General features: G+C 41.0%; 1 protein-coding gene across 2 annotated transcripts in view; it reads left to right on the top strand.

The window, feature by feature from the left end:
- DNAH6 (dynein axonemal heavy chain 6) overlaps nt 1–13647 on the top strand; it is a 286055-nt gene that overhangs the window by 145641 nt on the left and 126767 nt on the right. For both annotated transcript variants that reach the window (XM_066574325.1, XM_066574326.1), the window contains 2 exons: nt 7654–7821; nt 11483–11718. In XM_066574325.1, coding sequence (XP_066430422.1) covers nt 7654–7821; nt 11483–11718 — 404 coding nt within the window. The remainder of the gene's footprint in view (nt 1–7653; nt 7822–11482; nt 11719–13647) is intronic.

Below are 13647 nucleotides of genomic sequence, written 5' to 3'. Positions count from 1 at the left end.
GACAGATATGGGTTTAGGCATTAAACACTACATCTGATGGAGTTCAGACCAGACAGACATGGGTTCAGGCATCAGGCGGAGTTTGGACCAGACAGATATGGGTTCAGGCATCAGACGAAGTTCAGACCAGACAGATATGGGTTCAGGCATCAAACACTACATCAGACTGAGTTCAGACCAGACAGACATTGGTTCAGGCATCAAACACTACATCAGACGGAGTTCAGACCAGACAGATATGGGTTCAGGCATCAAACACTACATCAGACGGAGTTCAGACCAGACAAACATGGGTTCAGGCATCAAACACTACATCAGACGGAGTTCAGACCAGACAGATATGGGTTCAGGCATCAAACACTACATCAGACGGAGTTCAGACCAGACAAACATGGGTTCAGGCATCATACAATACATCTTACAGAGTTCAGACCAGACACACATAAACCAAACAGAAATGCATGCATACTATTACTAGGGTTCTAAAAGGAGATATGTATATAATGACTTGCATCTTCTATCAAGAGAGTCTGGTATTTATGTGCACAATAATTGATAAGAAGTCCATGTGATAGACTGTAGCGGGTTTTCTCAATAACAGCTGAGGACCCTCGTCCTAGGAAACAGCAATCTTCTAGCTGCTCAGCAATGGGATGGTTGTATTATTAAAAAAGAAATCTGACAAAAAAGAGCATGGAACCATTTTCTCCAAGAACCAATGGTACGTCGGTTATAGCAAGCATCATACTTGACAGTGTCATGATATAAATCCCATCAGAAAGGAAAGGAAACACTATGCATGATATTAGACATTCATTTACTATTCCTAAGTGTTAAACATCGAAGACTGCTCTGTGATTAGGCAGTGGACTTCGGCATATGGCTTAGTAGATGCTGTGGAGCTATATCTCCACAATGCTCAAACAGGCACAGGCCTGTGTACTATTTAAGTCAGATGATTGAAAAGTGCTATATTGTAAGGCCGCTTTCAGATGAGCAAATTTTGTGTCTGTATTAGATCCAAGTTGAGGGGACCGAATACAGAGCTTATGTAAATCTATAGGGCTAATCATATGGGCGACGTTTTACAGCAGTTTTTCGAAAAATGCAGTATAATCTATTTTTTGTGTAGTTGCCTCCTTATTTGTGTTCTTTTTTATTAGGCATCAGTATTTCCCCCCCCCCATATTTTTTACGAGCATAATACGGAGTGCTGAGTACCCCTTGATTGCATTGAAGTATTCATATCTTCCTTGGATCAAAAATTGACCACGATGGCAAATCCACCCCAGAAATCAAACGTATGATCACATTGGGCCGCTCTGCAATGGTTGGCATGAATAAGATCTGGAAGAGCAAAGATATCACTCTAACTACCAAAAGCAGACTAGTTAGAGCAATTGTTTTTCCCATGATGATGTATGGGTCCGAGCAGGGGTGTAACTATAGAGGATGTAGGGGATGCAATTACACCCGGGCCCAGGAGCCTTAGGGGGCCCATAAGGCCTCTCTTCTCCATATAGGAAACCCAGTACTATGAGTAAAGCATTATAGTTGGGGGCTCTGTTCCAAGTTTTGCATCGGGGCCGGGAGCTTCAAGTTACGCCTCTGGGTTCGAGAGTTGGACACTAGGAAGGGATCAAAGGAGAATCGATGCATTCGAAATGTGGTCCTGGCAAAAATTATTAAGAATATCCTGGACAGCCAGGATAACAAACAGAAGCGTAAAACCAGGGACATTGCTATAAGCTAGAATCACTAGACTGCCATTGACTTACTTTGGCCAAATCATGCGTGCATACCCCCTAGAGAAATCAATAATGTTGGGAATGATCAGTGGAACCAGAAGAAAGGGCCGACAAAGAACACTCTGGCTCAACACCACCAAAATGGATAACATTATGTGCATCAAACAGTTAAAAGAATCAGGGCTTGACAGGGAAGCATGTAAAATGCTTGCCTATAAAGTCACCAAGAGTCGGACAGGACTAAATGGGTAGATTGATTTATTCAGACCTGCGTTTTCCCCATGAGTATTTAGGCTCGTGAAAAAAAATGCAGCATGTCCTACGGACCAAAACAGCCCATTAAAATCAGCGGAAATGAGTAAACACTCAGTGAATACGCGTAACAAGTGTGTATTCACTGTGTATGTACAGATTCAATTGATGGACTTGCTTGTGGTTTTCTTTGCAGCCTTTTAAAAGATAGGAGATAATACACTGCAATATAAAAGTACTGCATTGTATAATCTGAGCAACCATAGGATCCCATGTTCAAGTCTCCTACATGTAAAAAAAAGGGGTGAAAAAAAAATATATACATTTTTTGCGCACTTATTTCTTTCTTTGTGAAAAAAATTTGTAAGAAAATACTTTTTTTCTTTCATCAAAGCATTCAAAACAAAAAATGCTATTTTTGTTCATTTGTTCATCTCCCAAAAAAACTCAGACATTATTCTAGTACATACGGATGTTTAATTGCCCGTACCTTTTACATAATTGACCATATGTTATATGGGAATTACTTAAATTACTTGATGCTATTGTGCCAAAGTATAGTCACATGCAGTTTTTCAAAGTTCATACAGAAGTTATCCTTCATGGGATTTGAACCCAGGACTGAAGGGCAACAGTGCTAACAACTGAGCTATCAAAGATAAACAACTGAACACACGGGTGCCCACACAAGTGTAGTCAGAAAGATTACCACTTTGTCTGCTTCTATCAGTTACAGTTTGAGAAGTGAAGTCATTAGACACTCTTTTAGGTTTTCATTTTTGTCTTTCACTTATTTATCCAGCTTGCATCTTTTATTTATAGGAAGTGTATAAAACGTCTTTTCTTTACAGCTGATTTATCATTCATACCCAAGAGTAATTCTGCCCCATCTGTTTTGCCTTCCCCAATCTGTGTTTGTGTAATTGAAACACAACCTAAAATCTGAATAATTAGGCCAAAAATGCCTATATTTATGCAAAGGATTCATTTTCAAGATCTAGTTAAATGCATTAAAACTGTTTTAATCCCGTGTGAATGAAATCTGACAGGTGCCAGACTATCAAAACCTTCTGGATTATAACCTAGACTAAAGTGAAAGTAGACACAAATCTTCCACTCTGTCATGGAGATCTGGGCTAAGAGACTGAACTGTTCCTATCAGCCTTTCTTGGTTATACACAGGAAGGACACTATAGATTCATTATAGTATAATCCTTAGCCTGAAATCGTCTAACCTTAATGACGCCGATGAGAAAAAAGCTTTAAAGATTAGTGCTTGTTTTAGAACCTAGAATCCTAGCAAAACTTTAGCCATATCTCTATAACATGTATAACATGACAGATTTTTGTGCACACAGCTTAAAGGGGTTTTCTGTGGAAAATACTGTTGATGACCTATCCTCAGGATAGTTGATCAGCTGGGGTCCGTCATTCGCATAGATTTCAATGAGAGCTGTGCCTGCAGTTACAAGCACCGGCCACTACACAGAGGTCGGCATGGAGGCTTCCGCTGCTCTGACCTCTGTGACAGCATGCGCCCGCCTGATCGGTCGGGGTCCCGAGCAATGGACTCCAGCTGATCAACTCTTGATGACCTATCCTGAGGATAGGTCATCAATAGTATTCTCCTGGAAAACCTCTTAAATGCTTGCCACCAATAGATTTTACAGTTGCTAATGATAATCACGACATCTATGGCATTCAAGGCGATTAGTCTCGACTGGTGAAAATTGCTTTAGTCTACTTTTGTAAACAACAATACAGAGCTAATGTAAATCTATGAATCTAATTACATGGGTTTATTTTTTGCAGTCATATTTTAAAAATGCAGCATGTGTTTTTGATGAAAAATATACCTATTATAATCTCTGGAAAGTGATTAAAATATGGATGCATCCTTCATCAGTATTTGATTTATGTTTGCTTCTCTTAATTTGCTTTCATTGGTATTATTTCCTGTTGGGCAACAAACAAATTGCATTTGCCCAGTAGAAAATAAAACCAATGAAAGCAAACACAGAGGCAAATGCAGATGAAATATGGATGCAATATCATCTGTAAAACCTACATATTATGGATGTATTAGAATACACCTGTGTGAAACAGGCCACCAAGTTTTGGATGGATATGTTTCTTAAAGCCAATAGACACCTTTGTACTTGGTACAAACATCAATATTTGCTATACAATATGCTTTTGGGGTCCAAATTCTTAAATGATAAGCTTAGCTCAAGAAATTAACATCAAACCACACAGCATGGGATGTGATCCAAAGTAATCCGTTTATTGATTGACAGTCAGCAGTTTTTATAGGGGCACACGATTCAATTACAGTAATTCAAATCTATTATAATTAATATATTACCAATGGTCAAATAAACATAAACAAAATATGAATATGCAAGATAAGGAATTATAATATCTAAAATGCCAGGCAAGCGTAATACAGTCACAGAAACAATCATATGTGATTAACGTCTTAGAATACAAAAGTACAGTAAGTATAAACAATTAACTGTTTAGCGAGTAACGAAAGAACAGGGCGCAATGACTTGGGATGTTCTAAATATTGAGGTCCCTTTTTTAACAAGATTTGAGCAAATCTAGTTAAAGGAAAAGTACAAAACATTGACCCACTATATTATACAAGATGGAAGGCGCATATCCAATCAAGATGAACCAGAGTCATATTCATTTCACTAACAATACAATTTTTATCTATAAACCCTCCATATTATGGATTTATTAGATTACACTTTTGTGAAACTAGCCACAAAGTTTTGGATCTATATCTTTCTTAAAGCCAATGGACAACTTTGTACTGATTTGATTTTTGTTCATATACTTCCTCAATGCAAAAATAAGCAACTTTCTCATTTGAACTTTATCTACCATTTTGCTGCTATAAAGTCTTTGTAATTCGTTTTTCATGGATGATCATGGTGCTGCTTCTGAGATACCCACAAAGCTTTGAGTGCTGTCGGCTCAGGAGAGACATCATTTAGCTGCTATATTGAGAGTTTGCTCTCTGTGTTTGGGAGTTTACTTCTTTCCGTCTCCCTTCTCTCATAGTAGCACAGTGTAAAGTCAGTGGGAGATAATTTCATGAAGGGGATAAAGTTATACAGTAGAACAAGAGAGAGAAAAGAATAACAACTTATCCAAAAATCATAGACGACCAACATTTTTTACTGACCCATCAGAAAATCGTACTGAATGATAAAGATTATAAGAGCTACATGTCTACAGGTCAGATACTGATATGAACTCATTACCAGCATTTACTGTGAGCTGTAAAATGCTGATAGTTACAATCATAATAACCTGCTAAAGTATTACCAACTTCAAAAAATCCACAACTCCATTTGACAACAACTCTGGAAACCAGTCCTCTATTTCTAGAGGGTTGGCGACCTTCGGATAATATAGTACTCAGGGCATTGTGTACAGGGAGAGGGCACATACAAACCAGTAGGTACAGAAGATCATACTGACTTATCAGAGTATAGAAAGCAAAGAAAGCAAACATGATGAAGTCTGCTGGTCTGTTAAGAGGATCGATCCTTCATGGACTATATGGCCTGCAGAAGGAGAAAGCAGTAGAGGAGTTGAGCTATGCTGTGTATATGAGAGCCAATGTAGGCAAAAGGTTTCTTGATTCACAGAGCTTACAAGCAGCAAGTATTATTTGGACAGGCATGGGACAAGTCTGAAACTAGGAGCGAGTTGCAAATTAATTAAGGGAAATTAATTAAACTAAATTAAATTGAAGCTTGAATCTTTTTTTAACTCCAAGTACAGATTTACAATACATAGCTTTTAAGGACAGAGCTTGTCCAGTTAACGATTCTTGGCAAAAAAAATTGTACACATGACATTAATATTTAATGCCATGAAGCACCTTGACGGGAAGTAAACATCGAAGATTCCCATTAAGGGCTCATGCCCACGACTATATGCATAAATTGCTGCGGGTTTCCCCGCAGCATTTTACACATTCGTCAGTCTTATGCTCTGCCGGCAGAGACTGCGTATGGTTGCGCATGCCCGCGAATCACATGCACAAGGACATGCGCAGTGGGACTTTTATTTATGTATTGTGTATGGACAGCATATCATACGGTGCCCTTACAAGTGTATAGGGTTCACACTGCATACATACACAGAGAAATAGAGCATGCTGGGATCTATTTCTCTTGCATATCAATACACAGTGTTTACATGCTAGTGTGCATGGATCAATGAAAGTCCATTGACGTTCATTGACTCTATTCACCGCCATGAATAGATATGCAGTAAAAACATGGTCATGGGCATGAGCCCTTACTAATAGTAAGCAAAGATCTTGAAAACTACGAGAACTTAATATACAAAGTAAATCAGAAAATTGACGAACTTTTCATTATGCAAAAAAGAAACTTTATTTGTTGAATATCCATCAAACTTATCAACATTGAAATTTGCTTAGTCTGTTAGTCTGTCTCTATATAACATAGGTCCATGCTGCACGTCAATATTCCCCGCGGGGAGTCTCCTCATCACTGAACACTGTGACAGCACTGTCACAATGTTCAGTGACAAGGGGACTTCCCGTGGGGAGTAAAGAACCCCCTGCCAAAGCTGTGACAGCTGTGGTAGAGGATCGAGATGTTCTAGCATTGCTTTCAATGGGGCCACCGCTGCTGCTGGCGGCCCTATTGAAAACAATGGGATGCAGGCAACCCCTGCAGTGCTTTACAGGGAAGGGCTTTAAATATAAGCCCTTCCCTGAAAATCATCCCTAGCATTTGTAAAAAAAAAATTTTTAAAATATACTTACCTCATATTCATTGAATTTAATGAATGACCAAGCGCTGCCTGTGATTGGCTGAGCGCTGTGACCAATCACAGGCAGCGCTCAACTGTCTTTCAATGAATGGCTGAGCACTGCCTGTGAATGGCTGAGAGCTCATCCAATGTGATACATCCCTTTCAGCAGACGGGGATTTAAAATCCACGCCTGCTGAAAGAACTTCACTGCAGTGCCGTGGACCCAAGCAGCTAGATGCTCCTGGGCCCAGACATTGGCGGAGAGGTGAGTATATATATTTTTTTAATTTTTTACATATGCTAAGCATGATTTTTCAGGGAAGGGCTTATATTTAAAGCCCTTCCCTGAAAATCACTGCAGAGGTTGCCGGCAGCCAATTGCTTTCAATGCGGCCGTCGGCAGTAGCAATACCCCATTGAAAGCAATTTGCTCGCAGCCTCGTTCAAGCGGGTTTTTTTGCACATCCGTGCAACCCTGTTTTGCATGCACCTACATGCATGTAGAACAACGCTCATGTGAACGAGGCCTAAGACATTAACTATAAAATTTTGCTGCTACACCCATCTCTTTGTTGGCTTCGTCTATGGCATATACATCAGTAATGGACAAAGCTAAACAGCGCTCCAAACATGCATAAAAAAAGGAGGCATACCTCGTCTGTGGGAGCAATCCTGATTATCCAGCCATTTAGATCATCAGAGGTTGAAGGCAGCTCCCAAAGTGCGCTTGGCAAAAATGGAATTTCCATTCAATGAAAGCAGGTGCAACGTTTCGGCTGAGCATAGCCTTTTTCAAGCAATGGGTCATATTTAAGCAGCAATTTGTTCTTTTGGTGTCCTTTAGGCTCGTGATCGTGTAAAGAATGGGTTAAGCAAATTACTGGAGACTAATAACCTCGTTGATAAAATGAAGATTGAGCTGTCTGCTTTAGAGCCGGTGCTGAAACAGAAGTCTATAGATGTGGAAGCCTTGATGGAGAAATTATCAGTAGATCAGGAAAATGCAGATCAGGTAAGCGTTTCTCGATACTAAGAAAGTTCCATCTAAAAATTGTCAGTGAAATTTATTAACCAATTTGCGCCACCTTGATGGCGGTAAAAAGTTGCATACATTGGTACATGCTAAATTGCAACTTTTTGCATTTTTTACACCTCTGTTGTCTCTTTTTCAAATTGAGGAAAAAGTGTGTTGGGTTTAGCTGTTGAACCCGACAGAAATTTTTACCTGCTCATAGCAGGCGTAGATTTTAATTCCTGGCACAATGATAGTCCAAGATGCGCCAAATGTAATAAGAGCCATGCAACTCTTAATAATTTGATACATTTTACTCCATCCGACCTTTCATTAAAGGGGTTTTCCAGGGAGAATACTACGGATGACCTATCCCATCGCTCGGGACCCCGACCGATTAACTGAGCGCCGCAAATACACAGAGATTGCAGCAGAAGTCTCAGCGCCAACTTCTGTGTAGTGGCTGGCGCTTGTAACTGCAGACATGGCTATCATTGAAATCAACATGAGCTGTGCCTGCAGTTACAAGCACCGACCTCTACACAGAGGTCGGCGTGGAGAATTCCACTGCTTCTGCTCCGTCCTCGATGTATTTGCGGCACTGACCCCATGCTCTCGCTCAGCTGATCAGTCGCGGTCCTGAGCGATGAACCCCAGCCGATCAACTATTGATGACCTATTTTAAGGATAGGTCATTAATAGTATTCTCCCTGAAACCCCCTTTAAGACTAGCATATTAAACACCATTATATCTTCCCTTGTGAATCTTTGTGCTATTTAATGACTGATATACTATAACTGAAGGGGAATTGTATTAGGACTTGTATTTCAAATACGAGTCTTAATATTTCCCACAACGCGTAATGCACCGTATGAAGAGATGCAAACCACTTCATATATCAGGCACATCTTGTCACCTTCATGCTCCTACACAGAAATGTATGCCAGGTCCCACCTGACACACATTTTTGGAGTAAATTATATATAAATGTGTCAACCTCCTTTCAGGAAAGTGGCAGACAATGGCACAAACCACCGAAAGTCACACAATTCTTGTAAAGGCAAGCCTTAAACACAGTTTTGTAACTTTTCTGACACAAGAAAAATGGGATATAATGTTTTATAAATGCCTCCCAAAGTTTCAGAAGTAGTTTAATGGCTCAGCATTGTGTTTACTCATCATAGGGGTTGGCCTGATAACCTGCGTATAGTGACCAAGAGTCTTCTTTCCATTCACTATGTGAAAAACTGTTTTATGTAATATAATAAATATCTTACAATTGTGCATTTTTCACATAAATCATCTTTATTACATATTACAGGATCAGTGACCACAGTGTCTCTACATGGAAGATATATAATATCCACGCTCTCTGGTAGTGCATGCACCAATAACACAGACAGGAAGTTGATTGAAAGGGCTCAAGGCCCTTTTACACTGGATGATTATCATTAAGAGTTGTTCAGAACATCGCCCTCCCGCAGGAGTTTGGACAATAGTCATCCCGTGAAAATGTATGCAGAAACCTGAATGACTAGCCGTTTAGTGTAAACAGGAGTCGTTCAGTTCTTAACGACTGCCTGCTTATAGTGAAAGGGGGCGGGCGAGGGGAGAATGCTCCACGGCTCACTCCGCCTCCATGCTGGCCATGCTGTGAGCGATCCAGTGGTACTCGCTCTTTTGTAACAGCATAGGAGCGAGCTTCACTGGGAGACACTGTCGGGCATCGTTTGCTCTACAGTTCGTCGCATGTAAATGGGCCCTCAGTCATTGCATAAGCTTGAAGGCTAGTCACTATAAATAAAGAGAAAGAGGATCAGGTTAGAATCAATTATTGAATCTCCAAGAATTTGGCTTTTTTGGTCTTGTAAAATTTCATGAATATCGCCGGGAGCATCCACCGATCACAGGAAGTGCAACTTCCGCTTTCTCTATCTACTACATTGCATTCATTGAGCGCTATGTAGCCTGCAAGAACAAGGGCAGAATTGGTTAAAAACCACTTCTGCCTTCTCCTCCTGGTTCTCGGCTGTGACTAACAGCCAAGGAACTGATGTACTCCTGCTACATTGCAGGAGTAGAAGCTTTAGGCCTCCTGAACATGGCGACAGGGCATCGCCGCGGGAAAACCACAGCAATATCGAATCGCTGGTCCGTGCGATATCGGTGCGTCGTCTCAATACCACGATTCTGTAGCGCTACAAAGTCGCATGTAACACTACAAAGTCACGCGTTTTGTGTGTGTGTGTTTTGGGGGGGGGGGGGGTTGATGCTTGAAATATAAGATTGGTTCAATCACAGCCATTCATCAAGCACTGGCTGTGATTGGGTAAGCGTCAGCCAATCACAGCCAGCTCTTCCAGGAAGCGGGGATTTTTCAATCCCTGGCCAGAGGATGAAGTAGAGAAACAGTGCCGGGATCTGGGGAGAAGCTGCGGAGGTGTCGGACAGCGCTTCTAAGGTCATGTATGTGGGTTTTTTTCCCCTGCAGCCAAGGCTTAGATTTGGCTTTGACAGTAGGATTTCCAACTGTTAAAGTTGCATCGCACCGCACCGCACGAAAATTGCATTTTTGTGTGATGCGATGCAACAGAGAGGAAGGCTCCATAGGGAAACATGGGCTACAAAACCTCATGAGTCGCGGGCATATTGCCAGACCCGTGAGGTTTATGTGTCGGGTTGTTGCATGCTACAAAACATCGCATGTGTGAAGGAACCCATAGGACAGCATGGGCTTCACATACATGCGATTTGTCGCCCGTGTGAAGGAGGCCTTATTCCCACGCCATATTTTTACTATGGATTATCCCTTTCCAATCCACTGTCTGACCTCTGAAGACATTATGATTTAAAGCTGTACAGCTCCGATTTTGGAAGACGTCCGTCGGGGTTCTCTTACTGTATATTGCCAGCCTCTCTGCTGTCGGAGCCTATCCAACGTGTCACCTCATGCAGTACTGGCTTTAGCCAGCAGATAGCGCCATTGTTTAACAGAAGAAAAAGAGTAAGCCCTCTAGGAAAATCGGGATACAAATTAGATTGGAAAGGTTTAAAGCCCAGGACCCAAGTGCCTTAAATTTACAGAACTTGCTCCTTATTGGGTTAATTTTATCCAACAAACACCGCACATAAAATTGGTTTACTTTGTGCAGCTGCTTGACCTCAGTCGTACCAGAGGGGACTGTCAGTATAGGATGAATGGAACACATTTAGCTGATTCAGTTTGGTTATTTGCATAATATATTTCCTTTCTTTAGAAGCCTTTAAACTATATAAGCTTCAGAAGAAAATGCTAATTGTTACAGGATATATAATTGTTGTGCCGCTTTCTAAATAGTGTCATCTATATTCAGGGAGAGGCATTAGCTTTGTACTCTGCATATATCCGAGCTTCATGCTCACCTTCTAGATTTGCACATAACATCCTTTTTAGTGCAAAGTCTTCAAACGAAAGGTGAGTAAATCTTATTTGCATCAGAAACTACAGGCAGCGGAGGACCATCAGGATTATACAGCTACCACTGTTTAGTCTTCTCGCGTCCAGCTGGATATCCTAAGCGCGATATATTATAGTATGCTACATTTGTATGTTACAATTCCATTTTTCATGGTATTTTTATACGGTTCGCTGGAAAAATGATGCTCTTTCTACTGTGGCAGGTGCGGCGCATTGTCAAAGAGGATGAGGCCGTTGCAAAAGTTAAAGCAGAAGAAACGCAGGCGATAGCTGATGATGCCCAGAGAGACCTCGATGAGACAATGCCTGCTTTAGATGCTGCAAATAAAGCTTTGGACTCCTTGGATAAAGCAGACATATCTGAGATCAGAGTGTTCACTAACCCACCAGATATGGTCATGACGGTTATGGAAGCCATTTGTATTCTACTAAATGCAAAGTAAGGAATATGCTTTTAGTATGTGGTATGTCACGAACCAGAGCTTCACAGCACTTGATGTAGGGTTGACTTACTTCCACTTCTTTAATCCTTCGTTGTAAGATGGAACATAAATCATGCATGGTTCTACGGGCCCCAGAAAGTACTTGCTGCCACCACCGACTGTAAGGCACGTCAGCTGCCTAAACCTTGGTAACTTAGTGGGGTACAGTACTTGCACTAACTGCACTCAAGCCAGCAAAGTCACACTCTAATCTGGGTTTTTTGTATAGAGGGAGAAGGACTGAAATTAATAAAGTCTAAGACTTTATTAAAACAAGTAGTTATGCTTATAAAAGTAAAAAAAAAAAGATAATATAAGAAAAGGGGGCATGCAAAACAGTTACCGTACAAAAATAAGTGGAATGAAAAAAAGTAGGATACCAGACCTTACTGAGTGGATCAGTAAGGTCTGGGTGTTAGGCACAGGAACTGCACACCCCCCCCCCAGTTTGTCTCCTGATACAATCTCCTGGAGTTCTGACCAAGGGGATTCTGTGTCCCTGGTATATTAACCCCTGAAAAACAGGCCCATTTTAAGCCTCAGTGACCAACTAATTTTTCATGTTTTTTATTGTAACTTTCATAGAACCATAACATTTACATTTTTCCATCAACATAGCTGTATGAAAGTTTGGTTTTGCAAGATAAGTTAAAGATAAGTATTTTTAATCGTATCATTTTGGAGTACATGTAACAAATTGTACAACTTTTATTACTTTTTTGATGGGAATAGGGGAAAAAAAAGAAATTCAACCATTGTCTTTTGGATTTCATTTTTACGGTGTTCAGCATGCAGAATCAATAACATGCTAACTAGTGTTGCTTGTCTTGTTTGGCTGGGCAATAAAATCACCCCAATTTTCACCCAATCGAACCAGGTAAGTCTGACCTGATTTTTGGCGAAAATTTAATTTTCCAAAATGCGTGCTGCAGATGTTAGAGTGCAGCCAATATGCAGCCATGGTGCTGCAGATAATGTCACCAAATGTGTCCTCCATCTTGCATATGGAGAGTAGTTTCATGAGACGCCTGCATCACAAGGCCTAGCCATATATAACATAGGCATACTGTAACCAGCAGCCATTTTACAACTGAACACAGGAGAGAAGCTGCATCACATGTATATACCTTTATAAAACCCGGTCTGTTCCCACATATTTTATAGCAGATATATTGCTGCTGGTGTGAAAGCTTGTTTATCAGGCTTGTATTGGAGGGACCAGAGAAAAAAGCTGAATCATGTTTATATGCTTCTATAAAATGTGGTCTGTTCTCTCTTTGTGGCCTCAGACATTACTTAAAGTCATGAGTCCGGACACTACAAATCATTTTAATGCTTTACTTTTGTACCCTGGGTTGTGCCCACTCAGAGCTGGTGTTTGCATGCTTTGTCTGAAGTGTCCCTCTCCTCCCCTGGAGATGGTCTGGTCACCTGCGATCCCTCACCTCCTTGCAGTCTGGGGTGCATACATTGTGTAGTCTGTGGTACGGTGACCACGCAGATGCAGGTGGCCACAGGTTTCTCCCTATCCCTGGGCAGGTGTAGCCCCCCCAGACATCCCTTTGTCAGCACGTTGGCTGACTATCTCTATTCCCCGTGGTGTGAGGACACTTGGACTGACTATGGTATTACATCTGTATGCATGTGAGCTTTGAGTGGGATTCCTATAATATATGTTGTATGCACAACCATGTGTGTTGGTGTGAACAGTGACATGTGTGGTATGTCTGTGCAAGTGGCCAGTCATTTGCTTTTATGTGCGGTCCTGTTCTATGTGGTGTGCATTACTTGTTGTATGTTGGTATGAACAGCGACATGTTCTGTATGTCTGTGCTGGTGGCTAGACATGAGGTGTGAACTGTCCTGTTCTGTGTTCAGTTGGTGTG

The sequence above is a fragment of the Eleutherodactylus coqui genome, chromosome 7 (assembly GCF_035609145.1).
Source record: "Eleutherodactylus coqui strain aEleCoq1 chromosome 7, aEleCoq1.hap1, whole genome shotgun sequence".
NCBI lineage: Eukaryota > Metazoa > Chordata > Amphibia > Anura > Eleutherodactylidae > Eleutherodactylus > Eleutherodactylus coqui.
This window is presented reverse-complemented; position numbering and strand designations above follow the sequence as displayed.